At 45.2% G+C, this 22500-nt stretch overlaps 1 protein-coding gene and 1 long non-coding RNA gene across 3 annotated transcripts in view; one reads left to right on the top strand and one right to left on the bottom strand.

Annotated features, from left to right (window-relative positions):
- Positions 1-470: 470 nt before the first annotated feature.
- On the bottom strand, positions 471-19279 carry LOC129711372 (uncharacterized). Of its 2 annotated transcripts, none has more exons than XR_008725831.1 (3): positions 19142-19279; positions 18070-18151; positions 471-986 (listed from the first exon to the last, which is right to left on the bottom strand). It is a non-coding gene; the product is annotated as an uncharacterized LOC129711372 (long non-coding RNA). The 2 variants fall into 2 exon arrangements; XR_008725832.1 differs by lacking the exon at positions 471-986 and adding an exon at positions 10262-10982.
- LOC129711371 (Krueppel-like factor 9) overlaps positions 19174-22500 on the top strand; it is a 33647-nt gene continuing 30320 nt past the window's right edge. Inside the window, exon 1 of the mRNA XM_055658990.1 lies at positions 19174-19624. Coding sequence (XP_055514965.1) covers positions 19174-19624 — 451 coding nt within the window. The remainder of the gene's footprint in view (positions 19625-22500) is intronic.

The raw sequence follows: 22500 nt of genomic DNA, 5'->3' as shown, positions 1-22500 counted from the left end.
GGTATGCCACCACAGCTGCAGGGGTAGGCAGCGGCAGGGGTAGACCATGGCAACAGTAGGCCACGGCAACAGTAGGCCACGGCAGAGCTCCCCCTCTTCCCCCCCCCCCCCCCACACCGGGACCCCGACTGGGCCTCGTCTGAAGCCGTCCCCGCCCCCCGGCTGCAGAACTCTCCGGCCGGCCCCCAGCTGTGGTCCATTTGGCCCACAACACCAGTATTAGCCCAAGAAAAATCCATTCCACCCACAATATCCGACCTAGCCTTCGGAAACCAGTCCCTTCGGCCCACGACAGCTGTACTCACCCAAAACAAGTCTATCCTGAAGCCATCCGCCTCCCCTGGCTACAGGACGCTAAGCCCCCTCCCCCTCCCCCAAGCCGTCCCCGTCACTGGCTATAGGATGCTTCCACCGGCCCCCACCTGAAGCCGTATCCCTCCAGCTCCCCGGCTGCAGGTTGCTTACTTTTAGTGCTTGTAGAATTTGTACAGAGGATGCAGCTTTAGATCTGTGTGCAGCCTGGATTTCACATACAGGAAAGGTGTAAATGCGTTGGAGAGGGTGCAGTGGGGATTTGTGAGAAAATGGGGATCTGCCCGAAAAATGACAGCTGTAAAGAAGGATTCGGTAAGGTCAGGGTTTACTTTAGTTTCGAGATACAGCGTGGAAACAGGCCCTTCGAGTCCACGCCAACCAGCGATCCCCGTACACTAGTGCTATCCTACACACTAGTAAACTATTTACAATTTTTTACCAAAGCCAGTTCACCTATAAACCTGTACGTCTTTGGAATGTGGGTGGAAACCAGAGCGCACATGGTTACGGCGGTAATGTACAAAAGCCGTACAGACAGCGCCTGCAGTCAGGGTCGAACCTGGGTCTCTGGCGCTGTAAGGCAGCAACTCGACCGCTACGCCACCATGCCGCCCCAGGGTGTATTCTTTGTAGCAGACAAGGCTGGAGAAAGACTTAATTCGGCTGTATACCTAATACAGATAAACAGGAAGAAGTTATTTTTCCTTACCTGGAGGGTTGGGGAAGAGATATTTAAAGAAGCTAGGCACAGAATGCTGGAGTAACTCAAGGGGACAGGCAGCATCTCCGGAGAGAAAGAATGGGTGACGTTTTGGGTCTAGACCCTTCTACAGACTGATTTAAAGTAGTTATTCAGAGAAGATGAAATATCTTTTTTCTAGATAATGGCACATGCCAGGAAGGCTGCCTGAATAGGTGGAAGGCACTGACCCGCACCCCTCACCCTAACAGTGTTATAGCATCACTGAAAATAAAGCAAAATATAAGTTCATAAATTCTAGGAGCAGAATTAGGCCATTTGGCCCATCAAGTCTACTCTGCCATTCAATCATGGCTGATCTATTATTCCCTCCCAACCCCATCCTCCTGCTTTAGCCCCATAACTCCTGACATCTTTACTAATCAAGAATCTGTCAATTTTCGGCTTAAAGGTATCCATTGACTTGGCCTTAACAGCCGTCTGAAGCAATGAATTTCATAGATTCACTATCCTTTGTTTTAAGAAATAGTTAGCCAGACACATGGATAGGACAGGTTTGGAGGGAATATTGGCAAACGCGGGCAGGTGGGACTAGTGTAACTGGGACATGTTGGCCGGTGAGGCCAAGTTGGGCCAAAGAGCCTGTTTCTACGTTGTATCACTATGACTCTTTGACAATTCTTCTTCAACTCCTTTCTAAAGGTACTTCCCTCTATTCTGAGGCTTATAAAGAAAATAAGAAAATGAAGTATCATTGAGTTATGATGTACAACGATGTGTACATTAAGAGCCCTTGTTTGTGGGTCTGTGGGTCTGTCGGGGAATGTCAGGCTGGCCCTGCTGCTCTACTTCAACTGGCACACACACGGTGGGTCAAACAACCTGTTTCTGTGTCAAACTTTCTGTGGTCTCCTACATGCTCAAGAAATCCAAATGCATCTCTGGGCCCCTTGACATTTTATTACACAAGAGAGAAATCTGCAGCATTATTAAAACCCACAATTTCTTCTGAAGAGTAGGCGAATGGGCAGTGGGACTTTTCCTTCAGCAGTGGACTGCGACTCATGTGCCACAAATTGTGCCTTGTTACGTCCGATCTTTGCTTCTAAACTAAAAGACAATAACAATCGGGTTGCTTCCATGCAGGACAAAGCACCATTATAATGTTTCAGTTTTACTCCAAGTACCAATGTGGCACTAGAACCATTTCTTTGAATGAGGTAAACATTCTCTTTATTTGAGTAAATCAGAACAAGAATGAAAGAGGAAATAGTTTATAAAATGGAGTCTTTTATTTATTTATTTAAACATATATTTAAGCATATATTTTTATTATATACAGTATTCATTATATCTATACTGTATTATTTTAATGCCTGGGGCAAGTTGAACCATTGGAACTAATTTGGTTTCTAAATTAGTTCCAAATGGCACTAATTTGAAAATGTTTAAGCTCTTTATAGTTTCAAGAATGAATCTGTCAAATAAAATAATTTCATATGGCAGAATATAATAAATGAATAAATAAAATAATAATAATACTAATAGATGCCTACTGTTCCACTGGAAAAGCTTAGTAAAAATGTGGGATGGAGAGAACCAGAGAGAGGTTTTACCATTGTATAACAGTGACGACTTCAAGTTTTCTAATGCATGTAGAATAATTTGAATAGTGTCTCTGCTGCACCAGAAAAAGGATGCAAATTGCTGGAGTAAATCAGCGGGACAGGCTGTATCTCTGGAGAATATAGATAGGTGACATTTCGGGTCAGGATCCTTCTCCAGAGATGCTGCCTGACTTTAGACTTCAGAGATACAGCGCAGAAGCCGACCCTTCGGTTCAACGAGTCCGCGCCAACCAGTGATACCTCGTATGGTAGCACTATCCTGCACACTAGGGACAATTTACAATTACAGAAGCCAATTAACCTACAAACCTGTACATCTTTGTAGTGTGGGAGGAAACCGGAGCAACTGGAGAAAACCCACATGGTCACAGGGAGAGAGTAAAAACTCTGAACAGGCAGCATCTATAGTCAGGCTTGAATGTGGGTCTCTGGCGCTGTAAGGCAGCAACTCTACCACTGCGCCACCATGCCGCCTCTGTGTACTGACATACTGTATTACTCCAGCACTCTGTGTTATTTTGATTAAACCACTATTTGTTGTTCCTTGTTGCTACAATAAGAAAAAAAGCATTTGTGTAGGCAACAGAACAATACAGTGCAGCTCACAGAGAGAATGGCTGGCAAGCAAACGGAAGAAACAATTAAAAAGGTAAAAACATTCATTCTTCCTAACGCCATTCTCCTGCTTTCTCCCCATAACCTCGGACACTCGTTGATCTCCAGGTAATCCATCATCTACTTCCTCTCATTATCCAGTGGGTAAGAGTGCCGTTATTACACTAAAAACTAGCCAACGTAATGTTCTTGGACCAATTTAGTTGTCAGTAAGCTTAATTGACCCATACTAAGTCATGAGACATTCATTGTTTCACGTTTACTGAAACATTGTGAAAGGAGGGCTTCATTTCTGTACAGGATTGTAATCGCACTCTGTCATCTACGCAAAGGATTCCCAAGCGACCACTTGATCAATGCCTTACTGGTATACATTCCTGCATAACATTAATCTCTTGTTCAGTGCTCCTTACTGATGAATAACCAATCCTAGCTTTCAAAAATCGATCAAGCTCTAAGTATTGGTGAAAACAAAAACATTAAATATGACATTAAACCAATTCGTACAAAAATACATTTATAATATTAGCAATTTCAAAAAAGTATCCTGGGGAATGTGAGAAGAATCCATGTTTGAAACTAATGTACAGTGAAATGAGGGAACACTCTATAGAAACAAAAAGAACTCAAAGTTTTGCAGTAACTAAGCGGGTCAGGCAGCATCTCTGGAGAACAGGGATAGGCAACATTTTGAGTCGGGTCTTTAAAAATGGGTCCCGACCTGAAACATCACCTATTTATATTCTCCAGAGATGCTGCCCGATTCGCTAAGTTATTCCAGTACTTTGTGTATTTTTTTTTTATAAACTAGCATCTGCAGTTCATTGTATCTATCCATAGATGCTGCCTGAGCTGTAGAATATGTTCAGTCTTTAGCAATCTTATTTTTCTTGGTTATTTTAAAATCAATTGCCTCACCAGAGTTGTCTTGTTTCTATAATCACCAACATCTTCTGGTTTCTCTATTCATTTCATCAAACAAGAGGACATGACTTCAGAATTAAGGGACAGAAGTTTAGGGGTAACATGAGGGGGAACTTCTTTACTCAGAGAGTGTTAGCGGTGTGGAATGAGCTTCCAGTGGAAGTGGTGGAGGCAGGTTCGTTGGTATCATTTAAAAATAAATTGGATAGGCATATGGATGAGAAGGGAATGGAGGGTCATGGTATGAGTGCAGGCAGGTGGGACTAAGGGAAAAAAAGTTGTGTCGGCATGGACTTGTAGGGCCGAGATGGCCTGTTTCCGTGCTGTAATTGTTATATGGTTATATGGTTATATTTATTAACTTGGAAGTGAAGGAGGAATCATTAAGTGGGGTGAGCGCAGGCGAAAAAGTTTGATTCTGATGAAGTAATGAATAAAAAAACAAGTTGATGGAAGTGAACTTGAAGGATTGTGACTTGCAGGGACTTGGAACCCAGAGGTGGCATGTAGGATTGGGCTAGATCATTGATAGACACAAAAGGCTGGAATAACTCAGCAGGCCATTAGACAAGTTCTCTGGAGAAAAGGAATAGGTGACGTTTCGGGTCTAGACCCTGAGAGTCAAGGGCATGGGAAATGAGAGATATACTGTAGACAGTGATATAGAGAGATATAGAACAAATCAATTAAAGATATGCAATAAAGTAACAATGCTAAAGGAAAAAGGTCATTGTCAGCTGAGGGCTAGGTGACAACGAGTTACAGTCTATGAGACTCAACAAGACAACTTTGAAGCTAGTATGATTTGGGTGGAGAAGTGATGGAGAGAGAGGGGATACAAAGGTTCCTTGAAGTTAGAGAAATCAAAATTCTTACCATTGGGTTGTAAGCTGCCCAAGCGAAAAATTTCAGATGATGTTGATTGATTGAATTGATACAGCATGGAAACAGGCCTTGCGGCCCATGGAAAGGCACAAAAAGCTGCAGTAACTCAGCGGGCCAGGCAGCATCTCTGGAGAAAAGGAAAGGTGATGTTTCAGGTCCTGACCCGTCATCATACTCACCTATTTATTTTCTCCGGAGATGTTGTCTGACCTGCTGAGTTACTCCAGCCTTTTTTTATAAAAATCTATCTTCGGTTTAAAGCAGCATCTGCAGTTCCTTTGTACACACTTGCGGCCCATGGACAATTACACTAGTTCTGTTATCCCACGCTTGCATCCATTCCCTACACACTAGGGGCAATTTAAGGAGGCCAATTATCCTTCAAACCCACGTGTCTTTGGGATGTGGGAGGAAGTTGGAGCACCCGGAGGAAACCCACATGGTCACAGGGAGAATGTGTAAATTACTTACTGACAGCACAGCACCTGAGGCTAGTATTGAACCCATGTCTCAAGCGCTGTAAGGCAGCAGCCTTTTTATTGACTAGCAGAAACACTGGGCCGAATGTATCATACTGTGTCATACATCATTTCCGCCACTTTCTACATGAATCCACCACTAGATACATCTACTCCCCTCTCTGCTCAACATCCCCTCTGCCATCTCCACCAACTCCTCTTCCCACAGCATTTCCAGTATGTGTGCAGGAAATTATGGACTTTTTCCTTTTTTCCTCTTCCCACCATCCTAGAAACAAAAAAAATCCTTCCATGTGAAGCAGTGACTTCATTTAGAGACCCAGCACGAAACAGGCCCTCCGCTCACACCAACTACTGAACATCCATTCACACCAGTTCAGTTTAGTTTTAGTCCAGTTTAGAGATACTGCACGGAAACGGGCCCTTCTGACTACTGACCAGCAATCACCATCCACTAGCACTATCCTATACACTAGGGACAATTTACAATCTTTACCAAAGCAAATTAACCTATAAATGTCTTTGGACTGTGTGAGGAATCCGGAGCAACCTGGGGAAATGTACAAACTCCATATAGACAGCACCTACAGTCAGAATTGAACCTGGGTTTCTGGCGCTATAAGGCAGCAACTTTACCGCTGTGCCACCGTGCCGCCCTCTATGTAATCCTACTTTCTCATCCACTCTCTACATACTGGAGACAATTTACAGATGCCAATTAATCGACACACCCAAACACTTTTAGGATGTGGGAGGAAACCGGAGCACCTGGAGAAAACCCACACAATCGCAGGGAGAACATACAAACTCCACACAGACAGCACCCGAGATCAGTATTGAACCCAGGTCTTTGTTGACTGGCAGAAACAATGGTCTAAATGCACCCTACTGTGCCATAAATATTCCCTACAATTTGACCTGGTCTATCTACATTATCAATATGGCAAAGAAAGCACATCAGCACCTTTCTTGTGCAGACTACTAAGCACAACTTCAATGACTCTAATCAATTTCTACAGATAAACCATAGAAATCATCCTATCCAAATGCTTGGTTTAGTAAATATTCTGCCCAATGTTGTGAGAACTTATCGAGTTGTGGACGCAGCCCAGTCCATCATGCAAACTAGCCTCCCCCCACTATCAACTCCTTATACACTTCATGCTGTCTTAGGAAAGCCGCCAACAGAATCGAGGATGACACATCCAGGTTATTCTCTCTTGTCCCCTCTCCTGTCGGGTAGAAAGAACAAAAGCTTGAAAGCATATAGCGCCAGATGTAAGGACAGCTTTTTACCCTATTATCTGGCTCTAGAAGAGCCCTCTCATACGCTATAGATTCCAGTCTACCCTGTTGCAGCATTTGCACTTTCTTTACTTGTACTTTCTCTGCAGCTGTAACACTATATTTTGCACTCTATTTCATAGTCATACAGCACAGAGATGAGCCCTTTGGCTCAACTCATCCATGCTGACCAAGATTCCCCATCTAAGCTAGCCCCATTTGCCAGCGTTTAGCCCTCAATACTCTAAACTTTTCCTTTTCATGTACCTGGCCAAGTGTCTTTTAAATGCTGTTATAGTACCTGCCTCAATTACCTCCTCTGGCAGCTCGTTCCATTTACTCATCATCCTCCGAGTGAGAAGGTTTTCCCTTGGTTTGTATCAAATCCTGCCCCTCTCATTTCAAACATATGTCCTCTTGTTTCTGATTCCCATACCCTGGGTAAAAAACATTCGCCATATTAGCCTCATAGTTTTATACACATGACTCATATGATTTTACACATTACATTTTATACATTATCCTCTCATGATTTCTATTCTATATTTGCACTGTTCTATGATGTATGGTATGATCTGCCTGGATAACATGCAAAATATTTTTTTTTGCTGTATCTCAGTATACTTGACAATTATAACTCAATACCAATGACAAATGTGCTTTATGCATGCTAGATTTATGTTTCATTGCAAACATCCAATTTAATCATGGAGTCTTAGTTATGGCCGATTAGGAAAAGGGGAGATGCAACGAGACCTGGGTGTCATGGTACACCAGTCATTGAAAGTAGGCATGCAGGTGCAGCAGGCAGTGAAGAAAGCGAATGGTATGTTAGCATTCATAGTAAAAGGATTTGAGTATAGGAGCAGGGAGAGTCCACTGCAGTTGTACAGGGTCTTGGTGAGACCACACCTGGAGTATTGCGTATAGTTTTGGTCTCCTAATCTGAGGAAAGACATTCTTACCATAGAAGGAGTACAGAGAAGGTTCACCAGACCAATTCCTGGGATGTCAGGACTTTCATATTAAGAAAGACTGGATAGACTCGGCTTGTACTCGTTAGAATTTAGAAGATTGAGGGGGGATCTTATAGAAACTTACAAAATTCTTAAAGGGTTGGACAGGCTAGATACAGGAAGATTGTTCCCGATGTTGGGGAAGTCCAGAACAAGGGGTCACAGTTTAAGGATAAGGGGGGAAATCTTTTAGGACCGAGATGAGAAAAACATTTTTCACACAGAATTCTCTGGAATTCTCAGCCACAGAAGGTAGTTGAGGCCAGTTCATTAGCTATATTTAAGAGGGAGTTAGATGCGGCCTTTGTGGCTAAAGGGATCAGGGGGTATGGAGGGAAGGCAGGTACGGGATACTGAGTTGGATGATCAATCATGATCATATTGAATGGTGGTGCAGGCTCGAAGGGCTGAATGGCCTACTCCTGCACCTAATTTCTATGTTTCTATGCAGCATTGTAACAGGCCCTTTGGCTCCACTTGTCCATGCCAAGCAAGATATTTTTCCAAGCTAGGTCAATTTGCCTGCGTTTAGTCCATATCACTCTGCAATTTTTCTAGCCACACGATTGCCCAAATATCTTCTATACATTGTAATTGTACCCATGTCTACAATCTGCAGCTTCCCCAGGCAGCTCATTCCATATGCACTTCACCCTCTGTGAAAAGTTGCCCCTCTAGTCCCTTTTAAATGTTCAGTAGGAAGGAATTGTTGGTTTATCCCGAAGACAGGCACAAAATGCTGGAGTAACTCAGCGGGTCAGGCAGCATCTCTGGATAAAAGGAATAGGTGATGTTTCAGTTCAGAACCTTTCTTCCAACGCAAAACATTATTTAATATTTTTCTCCAGAGATGCTGCCTGACCCGCTGAGTTACTCTTTTACATCTCTCCTCTCAGATTAAATCTATGTTCCCCAGTTTTACAATCCCCAGCCCTGGTAAAAAAAGACTGTGGCCATCCATCTTGCCTAGGTCCTTCAAGATTTCATACAACATCACCTCCTTTGCTCCAGGGAAAGAAGTTGCAGACTAGCCAACCTCTTACAACTTCAGCCCGTCAGTCCTGGTCATTCAGATATATTCCCTTATCATGTGTCTGTACGCTGTGAATGTCTCAATTGTAATCATGTATCATCTTTCCACTGACTGGTTAGCATTCAGCAAAAGCTTTTCACTGTCACTCGGCACACATGACAATAAACTAAAGCAAAACTAGTAACATCCCTGTGAATATTTCCTGCACTCATTCGAGTGTCATGATATAGCCGGGTGACTAGAACTGCGCATAATACACCAAAGTGTGGTCACACCAACAACTAATACAGTTGAAGACCATATCGCAAATTCCTGTACTCATTGTCCTGACCGATGGACACAAGCAAGCATGCCAAACACTTTCTTTATCACCCTCTCTACCTGTGTCATATCTCTCAGGGAGTCACAAACCAGTACCTACAGTCCTCTCTGTCCTATAAAAAGTCCTGGACCCTGCCTTTACTGTGCAAGTCCTGCCCTGGTTTAATGTACTAACCTTGCCTTTATCCGAGTTAAATTCTACCTGCCATTACTTTGCCCACATCGACACATAGATAACTTTCTTTGCTGACCACTACACCAACAATTATGGTCTCATCCACAAACCTACTAAGCATGTTAACACTGGTGTCATCCAAACCATTAACGTGGATGAGAAACAAGAGTGGACCCAGCACTCATTCCTAGGGCACACCACTGGTCACGGGCCTCCAATCACTATCACATCTCCGCTACCACCAGCCAATTTTGGCATGCACTTGGCTATCTTATCCTGGACCCTATATGATTTAACCTTCCAGACTAACCTGCAATACAGAACCTTCTCAACTGCCTTCTACAGTTAAAATAAACCATAGAACAGTACAGCACAAGAACAGGCCCTTCAGGCCACAATGTCTCTACTGTATGTGATTCCAAGACCAACACGTATCTGTTTGCACATTAGCTACAGTAAATCCTTGCATTTCCTGCATATCCATGTGCCTATCCAAACATCTCTTAAATATCATTATCATTTCTTGCTCAAGCACCACCCCTGGCAGCATGTCCCAGGCATTCACCACCCCCTGTGTAAAATGCTTGCCCCTAAAACTTTGACCCCCGCACCATAAACCTTTGCCCTCTAGTATTTCACTTTTGCATCCTGGGAAAAAGGTCCTGACCACCAATCCTATTTCTGTCTCTCATAATTTTATATACCTCAGTCAGATCACCCTGCAACCTCCATCATTCCAGATAAAACAATCTAAGTCTGTCCAACCTCTCCGTGTAGCTAGTACTCCATAAACCCAACAACATTCTGCTAAACCTCCTCTGCACCCTTTCCAAAGCCTCAACATCCTTCCTGTAACTGCACGCAATACTCTAAATGCTGCCTAAATGCTGCCTAACCCTAAGTTCTATAAAGCTGCATCATAACTTCCCGACTCTTCTACTTAATGTTCCGGCCGATGAATGCATACCACATGCCCTCAGTGGTCTTCTTCATCATCTTTTCAGAAAAAAAACGTGGATTTTTACTAATCAGTCCTTCCCTTTCCAAACCCTGGTAGATCCTGTTCCTCAGTATTCCCTCCAGTATCTTTCACACCACTGATGTTGGACTCACTAGCCTGTAGTTCCCTGCCTTTAGTTTAGTTTAGTTTACAATTTTTAATGCATTCAAATTAACCTACAAACCTTAATGGGCCTGACCTGCTGAGTTACTCCAGCACCTTGTGTCTTTTTTTTAAATACAAACAGCAAATTAATAAAGCAGCAAGATATATTTTTATTATTAGCAGTTATGCCTATATTCTGTTTATAATAAGGTGCCAGCCACTACAAGACATTCCTGCTTTCAGAAGGATTGTGGCGTCATGCAATATGTGGAGTGGGCATAACCATACTGCTCTGCACAAAGTAATTGATTATCATGGGTGATATTGAATGCTGTTGGTGTCATGTGGATTCTGAGTGTCATCCACTTTGCTCCATGACCACCCCAGGGCACCATTGGAGTCTTCCTTTCTTCTGACACGTATTCAAAGAGGAACTCAAAGCCCTCATTTCTGAGCCAAAGGGTGTGTGCAGGATTTACAGTCATGGTGACTCTAAGTCAGCCTGCGTGAGGAAATAAATAAAGGTTGAAGAAAAGCAGACTTCATGAGTAGGAGCAAGCAACTTAAATATAAACAAATGATTGATGCATTACTGACCCAGTCTAATCAATTACTAATGTAAATCAGAAGGCAACGTGCAAAGCTGGTAAAAACCTCTTTAAAAATGCAGGTCAAGTTCGGATGAAGTCATCGGAGCCCATGCTCTGAACACACAGGTCAGAACAGCAGAGGTGCCCTTCCCGTCCCACTTAGGCCGTGCCTACTTGGATTCCACAAGAAGCTGGAAAGAGTGCAGAGATTTACGAGGATGTTGCCAAGGCTACAGGGCCTGAGCTATAGGGAGAGGTTGGGCAGGCGAGGACTTCATTCCTTGGAGCACAGGAGGCTGATGGTTGATCTTATATAGTTGTACAAAATCATGAGGGGAACTTTTTTGGTTTAGTTTAGAGATACAGCCTGGAAACAAGCCCTTTGGCCCACCATGTCCGCGCCGACCAGCGATCCCCGCATAGTAACACTATCCTACACACAGTATGGACAATTTTATTTTACATTTACCAAGCCAATTTACCCACATACATCTTTGGAGTATGAGAGGAAACCACGGATCTCGGAGAAAACCCACGCAGGTCAAGGGGGGAACATACAAACTCCAGACAGACAGCACCCGTAGTCGGGATCGAACCCGGATTTCCGGCGCCACAAGCGCTTTAAAGCAGCAACTCTACGTCTGCTCCACCGGGGAATAGTTGAGTTTAGTTTAGTTTATTTTGAGTTTAGCTTATTGTCACGTGTACCGACGTACAGTGAAAAGTTGTTGCTGCATGCTAACCAGTCAACAGAAAGATAATACATGATTATAATCAGGCCATCCGCAGGGTACAGATAGATGATAAAGGCAATTCCTATTAGTGCAAGATAAAGCCAGTAAAGTCTGATTAAAGATAGAGATACTACGAAAGCCTCCAATTATAGTAGTTCAGGACTGCTCTCTCGTTGTTAAGATGGTTCAGTTGCCTGATAACAGCTGGAAAGAATCTTTCCCTGAATCTGGAGGGTAGATCTTGAAAGATACTGTCTTTTAGATAGAGAACAGGAATCAAGAAGCAGAGGACATAGGTTTAAGGTGAGAGGGGAAAAATTTGATAGGAACCTGAAGGGCAACTTTTTGACACAGGGATGGTGGTGGGTATTTGGAACAACATTGAAAAGACATTGGACAGGCACATGGATAGGAAAGGTTTTGGGGGAATATGGGTTAAACGTGGTCAAGTGGGACTATTGTAGATGGGCCATCTTGGTTGTCATGGGAAAGTTGGGCCAAAGGGCCTGTTTTCAGGCTGTAGGACTCTAAGAGGCTGAGAGGTATTTGTTAATTGATTTTCAGTTCCCTTGTTGGCAAGAGAAACATGAGGGGACAAGAGATGGCAGGTGCAGGAACATGGAGAAAGAAAAATGTATCGAAGAATCTCAGTGGGAAAGTCAATGTTTTGGGTCTAGATCCTGCCTCGGGACTGAGATGTAGAGGGGAGATGTCAGCCTCTGTCATGCCTCTTCCTCTGTCAGCTTGTTCCATATACCAACCACCCTAGGTGTGAAAAAGCTACTTCTCAGTTTTTCATTAAAACTTTCCCCTCTCACCTTAAACAATATCCTCTGGTTATTTCTTCCTATATTCTGGGTGACAATCTCTGTGCATCTACCCTATCTATTCCCCTCATGATTTTATACACCTCTATAAGATCACCCGTCATCTCCTGCGATCTAAGGAATAAAGTCCTAGCCTGCCCAACCTCTCCCTATAGCTCAGACCCTCGAGTCCTCGCAACATCCTCGTATAACTTCTCTGAACTCTTTCCAGCTTTTGATCGAATCCCGGTAGGCATGGCCTTAGAGGGAAGGGAAAGGAAGGGCCCCTCAGGTTCCCATTTAATCTTTCCCCTCTCACCTTAAACCTATGTCCAGTGATTCTTAAATAAACACAAAATGCTGGAGTAACTCAGCGGGACAAGCAGCGTCTCTGGAGGAAAGGAATAGGTGACGTTTCGGGACTAGACCTTTCTTCAGAGTCTGAGCCTGAAGAAGGGTCACGACCCAAAATATTGCCTATTCCTTTTCTCCAGAGATGCTGCGTGACCCGCTGAATTACTCCAGCATTTCTGGTCCCTTACAATCAGAGACAAATTAATTTATAGTGAGAAACAAAGAAATGTCAGAGCAGTTAAATTAGTACCTTGGTTCTGTCTTCATTAAGGAAGACACAAACAATCTCCCAGAAATATGAGGGGACCGGGGATCTTGTGGGAGGGAGGAACTGAAGGGAATCCACATTAGTCGGGAAATGGTATTAGGTAAACTGTTGGGACTGAAGGCACATAAATCCCAAGGCCTGATGGTCTGCGTCCTAGAGTACTCAAGGAGGTGGCTATAGAAATCGTGGATGCATTGGTGATCAATTTCCAATGTTCTCTCGACTCTGGATCTGATCCTGTGGACTGGAGGGTAGCAAATGTAATCCCACTTTTTAAGAAAGGAGGGAGTGAGAAAATGGGAAATTATAGACCAGTTAACCTTACATCGATAGTGGGGAAGATGCTGAAATCGATTATTAAAGATGTTACAGCAGCACATTTGGAAACAGTGACAGGATCAATCAAAGTCAGCATGGATTTATGAAGGGGAAATCATGCTAGACTAATCTGGACATTTTTGAGGATGTAACAAGTAGAAAGGATAAGGGAGAGCCAGTGGATCTAGTGTATCTGGACTTTCAAAAAGCCTTTGACAAGGTCCCATACAAGAAATCAATGTGCAAAATTAGAGTATTTGGGGTAGGGTATTGACATGGGTAGAGAACTGGTTGGCAGACTGGAAGCAGAGAGTAGGAATTAATAGATCCTTTTCAGAATGGCAGCCAGTGACTAGTGGGGTGCCGCAAGGCTTGTTGCTGGGACCGCAGCTATTTACAATATATATTAACAGTTTAGAGGAGGGAATTAAATGTGACCTCCAATTTTGCGGATGACACAAAGCTAGGTGACAGTGTGAGCTACGATGAGGATGCTATGAGGCTGCAGCATGACTTGGATAGGTTCAGTGAGTGGGCAGATGCATGGCAGATGTAGTTCAATGTGGATAAATGTGAGGTTATTCACTTTGGTGGCAAGAACAGGAAGGCAGATTATTATCTGAATTGTGTCAGATTAGGAAAAGAGGAAGTGCAACGAGACCTGGGTATGCTTGTGCATCAGTCACTGAAAGTAAGCATGCAGGGACAGCAGGCAGTGAAAAAAGTGAATGGCACGTAGGCCTTCATTGCAAGAGTATTTGAGTTTAGAAGCAAGGAGGTCCTACTGTAGGTAGACAAAAGTGCTGGAGAAACTCAGCGGGTACAGCAGCATCTATGGAGCGAAGGAAATAGGCAACGTTTCGGGCCGAAACCCTTCTTCAGACTGATGTTGTACAAGGCCCCGGTGAGACCACACCTGGAGTATTGTGTGAAATTTTGCTCTCCTAATTTGAGGAAGGACATTATTGCTATTGCAGGAGTGCAGCATAGGTTCACCAGATTAATTCCAGGGATGATGAAGGAATGGAGTTACTGGGCTTGTATTCACTGGAATTTAGAAGGATAAGAGGATATTTTATAGAAACATATAAAATTATTAAGGGATTGGACATGCCAGATGCAGGAAACATATTCCCGATGTTGAGGGAGTCCAGAACCAGGGGACACAGGTTAAGAATAAGTGGTAGGCCATTTTGAACTGAAATGACAAAAACCTTTTTGACACAGAGAGTAGTGAATTTGTGGAATTCTCTGCCTCAGAAGGCAGTGAAGGCAGATTCATTGAATGCATTCAAAAGAGAGTTAGATAGTGCCCTTATGGCTAGCAGAATCAAGGGATATGTGGAGAAGGCAGGAATGGGGTACTGATTATTGATGATCAACCATGATCACATAGAATGGCGATGCTGGCTCGAAGGGTCGAATGGCCTACTCCTGCACCTATTGTTCAAGTATCTATGGTGGAACTGACATATGATGAAATAATGTGTCGACTAGGCTTGTATTCACTGGAATTTAGAAGGATGAAAGAGGATCTTTTAGAAACATATACACATAGAAACATAAAAAATAGGTGCAGGAGTAGGCCATTCGGCCCTTTGAGCCTGCACCGCCATTCAATATGATCATGGCTGATCATCCAACTCAGTATCCTGTACCTGCTTTCTCTCCAAACCCCCTGATCCCTTTAGCCGCAAGGGCCACATCTAACTCCCTCTTAAATATAGCCAATGAACTGGCCTCAACTACATTCTGTGGCAGAGAATTCCAGAGATTCACCACTCTCTGTGTAAAAAAATCTTAGAGGATTGGACAGGCTCGATGCAGGAAAAATGTTTCCAATGTTGGGGGAGTCCAGAACCAGGGGTCACAGTTTAAGAATACTGGGTAAGCCATTTAGGACTGCGCTAAGGAAAAACGTCTTCAACCAGAGAGTTGTCTTCTTCTTGTGTATATTGTGCACAGCCTAAAGTTGTAGGACAACTTGCTCTATTTGATCTTATTTAATTGTGTATGCCAGGTTGATTGCATTCGCCGAAACAGGGCGGACCACGTGAAGGTTGCAATCTTCCACCCCGACCCAGAGAGTTGTGAATATGTGGAATTCTCTGCCACGGAAGGCAGTGGATGCCAATTCACTGGATGTTTTCAAGAGAGATTTAGCTCTTGGGGCTAAAGGAATCAATGGATATGGGGAAAAAGCAGGAACGGGGTACTGATTTTAGATGATCAGCCATGATCATATTGAATGGCAGTGCTGGTTCGAAGGACCGAATGGCCTACTGCTCCACCTATTTTTCTATGTTCCTATGTCTATATTTGGTATAAAGCAGCATCTTTCTGCACATTTTGTCTGCTTCCCTGATTCTTGATTACCGTTCTAAGGGCAAAAGATTCTACGCATATACCACATGATCTTATACACAGATTCAACCTTTTTGGTACATGAATTAGAGGAGAGGTAAGGAAGGAATATTTACCCAAAGGATGGTGGTTTGAAAAGCATGGCCAACATAAATAGGGAAGGTAGAATCCTCCAAAATGTTTAACAACTACCTAGAGCTTCACTTGTAGAGCTGTATCTTTATAGGGATGTAAATGGCCACCTCCATCCACCATATTTCGCTTATGCACTCTAGGCGGCACAGTGGCGCAGCGGAACAATTCCTGCCTTACAGCGTTTGCAACACCATTTTATCCTGACTACAGGTACTGTCTGTACAGAGTTTGTACGTTCTCCCCATGACTGCGTGGGTTTTCTCCGAGATCTTCAGTTTCCTCCAACACTCCAAAGATGTACAGGTTTGTAGATTAATTGGCTTGGTATAAGTGTAAAACTTCCCCTAGTGTGTGCATAGGATAGTGTTAATGTGCTGGTCGGTGCAGACTCGGTGGGCCGAAGGGCCTGTTTCCATGCTGTACCTCTAAACTAAATTAAACCTATTCCAATGAGGCTTTGTGCCAATTCTGAATTTGAAACTGGTGAAAGAAGAAAATTCAGAGATTGTCCAGTTGATTGTCGCTCGTAAATCCAATAGGATTTTAGAAGCGACTTCACTTAGAGAGGAAAATACAAAGTGCTGAAGGAACTCAGCCGGTCAGGTAGCATCTGTGGAGGGAATGGCCAGCCAACATTTCTGGTCAGTCCCTTCTTCAGGGAGGACTCCAGGGATTACCCAGGGAGTAGTTAGAACGCGACGGACTAAAGGAACGTGAAGAAGGGTCTCGTCCCAAAACCATGTTCTTAGTCAGAGTATTGAGTATTGTTTGGACGTTATGTTAGTTGTACAAGTCATTGGCGAGGCCACATTTGGGGTTTCAGTTTTCGTGACACGCCTTTGAAGGAAAGATGTTGTTAACCTGGAAAAGGTGCAGAGAAGCTTTGCGAGGTTGTTGCCAGGATATGAGGGCCTGAGCTATAGGGAGAGTTTGGGCAGGGGAGGGCTTTATTCCTTGGAGTGCAGGAGGATGAGGGGTGACCCTATAGAGGTGTATGAGAAGAACATGAGGGGAAATAGATCGGGTAATTCAGTCCTTTACCCAGAATATAGGCATCAAGAACCAGAGGGCATAGGTTTAAGGTGAGAGGAGAAAGATTTAATAGGAACCTGAGGGGCACCTTTTTTTACACGAAAAGTGGTGGGTAAATGGAAGGATATTGGCCAAACTCAGACAGATGGGACTAGTGTGGATGTTGGTCGGTGTTGGCACGTTGGGCCGATGGGCCTGCTTCCACAATGTAGGAATCAACAAGAAAATAATGCGAGGGAGTGAAGGTTATGCTGCAAAACCCAAATACAGTGGATGCAAGAAATCTAAAATTAAACGTCTTGCAATACTCAGCAGGTAAAGCAACATCTGTGGAGAGAGAAACAAAATGTGTTAATGGAGAGATGCTTTCTGGATATGTCCGGGATTTATGTTTTTCTGCAGAGGTTTGCAGTGATTTATTTTGAGTGGGAGAGACTTGGAGTTTCAAATGGCTGATATCTGCTTTGTCCATGATATATTCGTTTATTGGCATCTGGGCTCAGCTCTGATGGGCAAGGCAGGATTTCCACACGTACAACAACAGACCCCCCTGAGAGAGGCCCTCTATTCTGAACTCCATCACCCAAGAGTTTAACAGGTGGATAATGGAAAAGGTTCCAGGATGTTCTTAATACCCAAGTGGGAAAAACTCATTCAAAGAATTATTTGGCCTCTGTTGAGGACTGACTGTTGTGCATCCAAAAGATGATCTGAAGAAGGGTCTCGACTCGTAACATCACCCATCCATGTTCTCCACAGATGCTGCCTGGCCTGCTGAGTTACTCCAGCACAGTTCTATCCTTTTGTGGAAAATCTCAAGGAGAGATACAGTATGGGAACAGGCCCTTCAGCCTAGCCAATCAACCACCATTTCCTGGGAAGTACAGAAAAAAAGTCTGAAGAAGGGTTTCGGCCCTAAACTTTGCCTATTTCCTTCGCTCCATAGATGCTGCTGCACCTGCTGAGTTTCTCCATCATTTTTGTGTACCTTTGATTTTCCAGCATCTGCAGTTCCTTCTTAAACACCATTTCCTGGGGATGTCTTCACCGATTCTTGAGGACCCATGCTCCTAGACGATTTAAAATGGAAAAAGAGCATTTGGAACGGTATTGTACAACCTCCAGACCTTGCAGATGGATAAGGTAACATTGGAAACAGCATATTGGTGCAAACCTCCCACCACCTCACGCTTGCCCACTTACAACAGAATCAGTGGCTCCCACCTTGGCTCATCAGGACCCATGGGGAAGCAGGTCAGCACTATCTCCATAACAGCATTTAAATGAAACCTGGACAAGAACATGGACAGGGAAGGTTTAGAGGGATAAGGACAAATGGACTGGCATAGGTGGGGCATGGACCATCCGGGCCGATGGGCCTGTTTTTGCGCTGTGAGTCTCTGAGACAAGGGGGCTTCTTCTCACGTGTAGGGCGATACTCTGGGTGGGTTAAAGGCTCTATTTCCGCATTGTGGATGATGTGTAGTTACTAAACACGTTTCTATTAAATCCCATCTCCCGTCTGACTGTTCTCTGCGGTAACATGTAATTTACCCGTGCACACCCGCCCACATGGAGTGCAGCTCTCGCTGAAGTTAACGACTGGGCCGGGCTGCTGGAGCCACCCCTCCCCCGCGGTAGCATCATCCACCAGTTTCACGAAACGCCCTCGCATACTAGCCGGCGAGAGAAACGATGCAGGCTCTATCTTCACTGCGCACTCGTTTTATGAGCTTCTGACATTTGGAAACCTTCCAAACTGGTCCCTGCCCCTGGGTGGTGTTGCACTCTCTCTCCCTCCCTCCCTCGCTCCCTGCGCCCGGAGACAGGGGGTTTCCAGCGTCACCGAGTGGTTCGCAGCCTGGGATCCGCCCGATCCGCGCGTCACCGCCCGACCCGAGGAGGCGGTCCGGCCCGCAGACAAAGCATCGGGGCCGCGGCGAAGCGGCCTCATTCCGCCCGCTCCCCACTAGCTGCCGTTGCCCCAATCCCGGGCTGCCCGAGGAGGCAGGAAGAAGAGGGGGAGGAGGGATAAAGGTCCCATCTCACATCACACTCACACACAGAGGGGAGTCTCCTTCCATTCCCAGCCATGTCTGTGTTCGCCTGCCGCGACTACTTCGCCGCCGAGTGCCTGATGTCGATTTCCAGCGGCGCGGTGGTGCACCGCTCCCCGCTCAAAGGGGAAACTTGCGAGCTAACTTCAAAGGAGGACAAAGAGGTGAGCGACACGTTGAAGGAAGGCGGCAACCTGCTGATGGTCGCCAGCATTTTGACCGGCTTGCAGAAATCCAGGCCGATGTCTTCCAACTCGGAGAGCAGCAATTCCTCCTCCGGCGAGAGTCTGGAGAGCGGCTACACGACGCTGTCCGAAGGACCCTACACCACCCCGACTCTGATCGCCACAAACTGCACGTCGGAAAAGCGGAAAATCAAGCGTTCGGACAAGTCCTCTGCGAAAAAACATCTGTGTTACTTTACCGGGTGCGATAAAGTGTATGGAAAATCGTCTCATCTGAAAGCACACATGAGGACTCACACAGGTAGGACATAAGGTTTAATCCACATGACCTATGAAACAAAGTTGCCACCACGTTTCATTTTGTGCTCGATGAAGCTCATCGTTTCTTTGTTCTGTGTAATTCACGGGCATTCTTTAGTCTTTTGAAACACCACGCATCTTGTGCTGTAAACCAGAACATAATTTATGGCCATTAACAGTCCTCGGTGATGTTGTGAGTTTTATTTCGGCTTTGTTTTAGATCAACTATAATAGGCATCGTTCCAACTGAATAAAAGTTGCGGATGGTATATTTAAAGAAATATATTGTTGATTGGCATGAAACAAAGAAGTTTGCTTGAAGCACTCTCCCCACCCCACCCCCACCTTTGGACGGTAACATCCCCATTTGCAGACTTACCAATTCTGAGAAGGGGAGGTCACTAGTGGAGCAGACAATGAGAGTTCTCGGTAGCAGGCCCATAAATATTGTATAAATTGGCGGATTCAGTTCGACGCTGGACAAAAGGCAATTGATATTTAACGTTCCTTTGTTGGTGTGGGGTTAAATTTCATGGGTTGAGTTTATTTTGGAATCCGCAGGTTTCAACTAGTGTGGGGGATGTGAGTCTAGGGGTCCGAGGAGCAGAGTTTGTATCCTTATGTAGTTGGAGTTGGCTGCTGTTAGAATTATAGCTCCAACGCCCCCTTTTTTTAAAATTAAATGCCAGCTTGTTCCTTGCGGTCGGTTTAGATAATCTGAAGAGGGGGCGGGGTAGGTCACGCCACCTGTTACTGAGTCGGTTAATTTACAGCCGCCCCCTTTTAACGACTCTCGCGGCAAATGCGGGGAACGTGGTGGGTATGCGTGCCCCCCCCCCCCCCCCCCCCCCCCATCCATGTGGCACGGTGGGGTTTCTGGCTGCGGTTGAGGCAGTCGCGGTGCCACATGGCACTCGGTGGGTGATGGTGCTGCGCCCTGGAGAGGCTGTCTGGGCGTTTCTCCGTCTGATACAACCCCCTACTACCCCACCCACTCCAGTAAAATGTCTACAGCCCGCGTCATTTCCCACCGTGTGCCCTTGGTTGAGGGCTTCATCCCTCTGGGGGAGGGGAGGGGATGGAGCGGGTGTGGCGGGGAGACAAAGCTGGAGGTGTCAGCGCGGAAACACCAGGCTGGCGGGCAGCCAGTGTGCAGCCCTCCGCCCACTCGCGTCGGGCTGGTCAGGGGTGGAGAACTAGCGCCTTTCTGCTTCCTAAAAGGAGGAGAAAAAGCCCATAATTGGGATACGCCGGAACTGACCGTCAGGTGACGGTGGTGGGCTGATTTGCTGGGAGTTTAGATTGCAGGAGATCGTTTGCGGTAATATTGATCCAGGAAGGGCGAGGCGTGAGCATCGGAATAGGGCTTTTTGAGGGGGGAAAAACCCCGAACCGCGTTGCGTGACTTGGAAGGATCAGTGGACCGAGATGGGAGGGGCCGAATTATTTTTTTTATAGAGGCATGTGTGCTAGAGGCAAGCGTGAGTTTCAGCAGGTTTTAACCGAAGATGGACACAAAATGTTGGAGAAACTCCACGGGACAGGCAATATCTACAGAGACAAGGAGTGGGTGGCTTTTCGGGTCGAGGCCCTTCAGACATTGGTTTGAAGCACAGTCGTGAAGACATTTATCTCTTTCCTACAAGGAAAATCAGGATTCCTGCAAATACACAACAAAATATATACTTCATAAGTTCTTCGAGCAGAATTAGGCTATTCGGCCCATCAAGACTACTGTGCAATTCAATCATGGCTGATCTATATTTCCCTCTCAAGCCAATGCTCCCACCTTCTCGCCATAGCTTGTGTAAGAAGGAACTGCTGGTTTACACCTAAGATGGACACAGAATGCTGGAGTAACTCAGCGGGGCAGGCATCATCTCTGGAGAAAAGGAATGGGTGATATTACGGGTCGAGATAGACTTGACCCGCTGAGGTATTCCAGCTTTCAGTGTCTATCTTCGGTTTAAAGCAGCATCTGCAGATGCTTCCTACACATCCATGTTCAGTTGGGTTCTCATGGAATGGTCACCGCCATCCACCATATTTCGCACATCACTCAGGGCAGCACAGTGGCGCTGCGGTAGAGTTACTACTCTTGCATCCATCCATCCATCCATCCATCCATCCATCCATCCATCCATCCATGCTCTGCCAAGTTGCTCCAGCACATTGTATCTTCCGCATTGACTACATTTCCCACAATGCTGAGTAGTTGGTGACACGGTGAGCCAATCAGGAGTAATGGAGGGCGTGGTTTCCATGGCGTGGGCCAATAGGCAGAGAGGGGGCGGGGCTAGCCGCGGGCCACGTGCTTCACCACAGGGCGCCTCCACTCGCTTCCTGGTGACTCAGTCTCTGCAGCCCTCTGCTGCCTCGCACGCCACCACGCTTGTTTTGCAGCATGTGGGCTGTGCACAAGCACGGTTCTCTGGGAATGTGATGCAACCGTTTGGGAGTTTCTGAGAACTGCCTGGATTTAGAAGGCATCCTGTCTCCCCGTTGCCAAGCATGCATTCCGATTAGTGGAATTTCGCCCCTGTTATTTCCCAGAACTTAGTTTGGCTCAGGGGATCGTAGCGATTGCAAATGGTGAAATCCAAAATGTAATATATCACTCCATTTTCCAAAATAAACAACGTTGAGGCAAACAAAATCTGGAACAAAGGAACTGCTGGTGCTGGTTTACAAAAAAATTACAACATGCTGGAGTAATTCAGCAGGGCAGGGGGCATCTCTGCAACAAATGCTGGGAATGAAGAATAATTTACCAAAAAAAAGTTTGTGTGGAATAATGGCCTACATGTTGAATGATTTAATTTGGAATTGGAGAGCTTAGTTTAGAGATGCAGCATGGGAACAGGAATTGGGAGAAGG

This window comes from Leucoraja erinacea, chromosome 29 (assembly GCF_028641065.1).
Source record: "Leucoraja erinacea ecotype New England chromosome 29, Leri_hhj_1, whole genome shotgun sequence".
Taxonomy (NCBI): Eukaryota; Metazoa; Chordata; class Chondrichthyes; order Rajiformes; family Rajidae; genus Leucoraja; species Leucoraja erinaceus.
The sequence above is the reverse complement of the archived record's forward strand: the minus strand, read 5'-3'. Positions and strand labels throughout refer to the sequence as shown.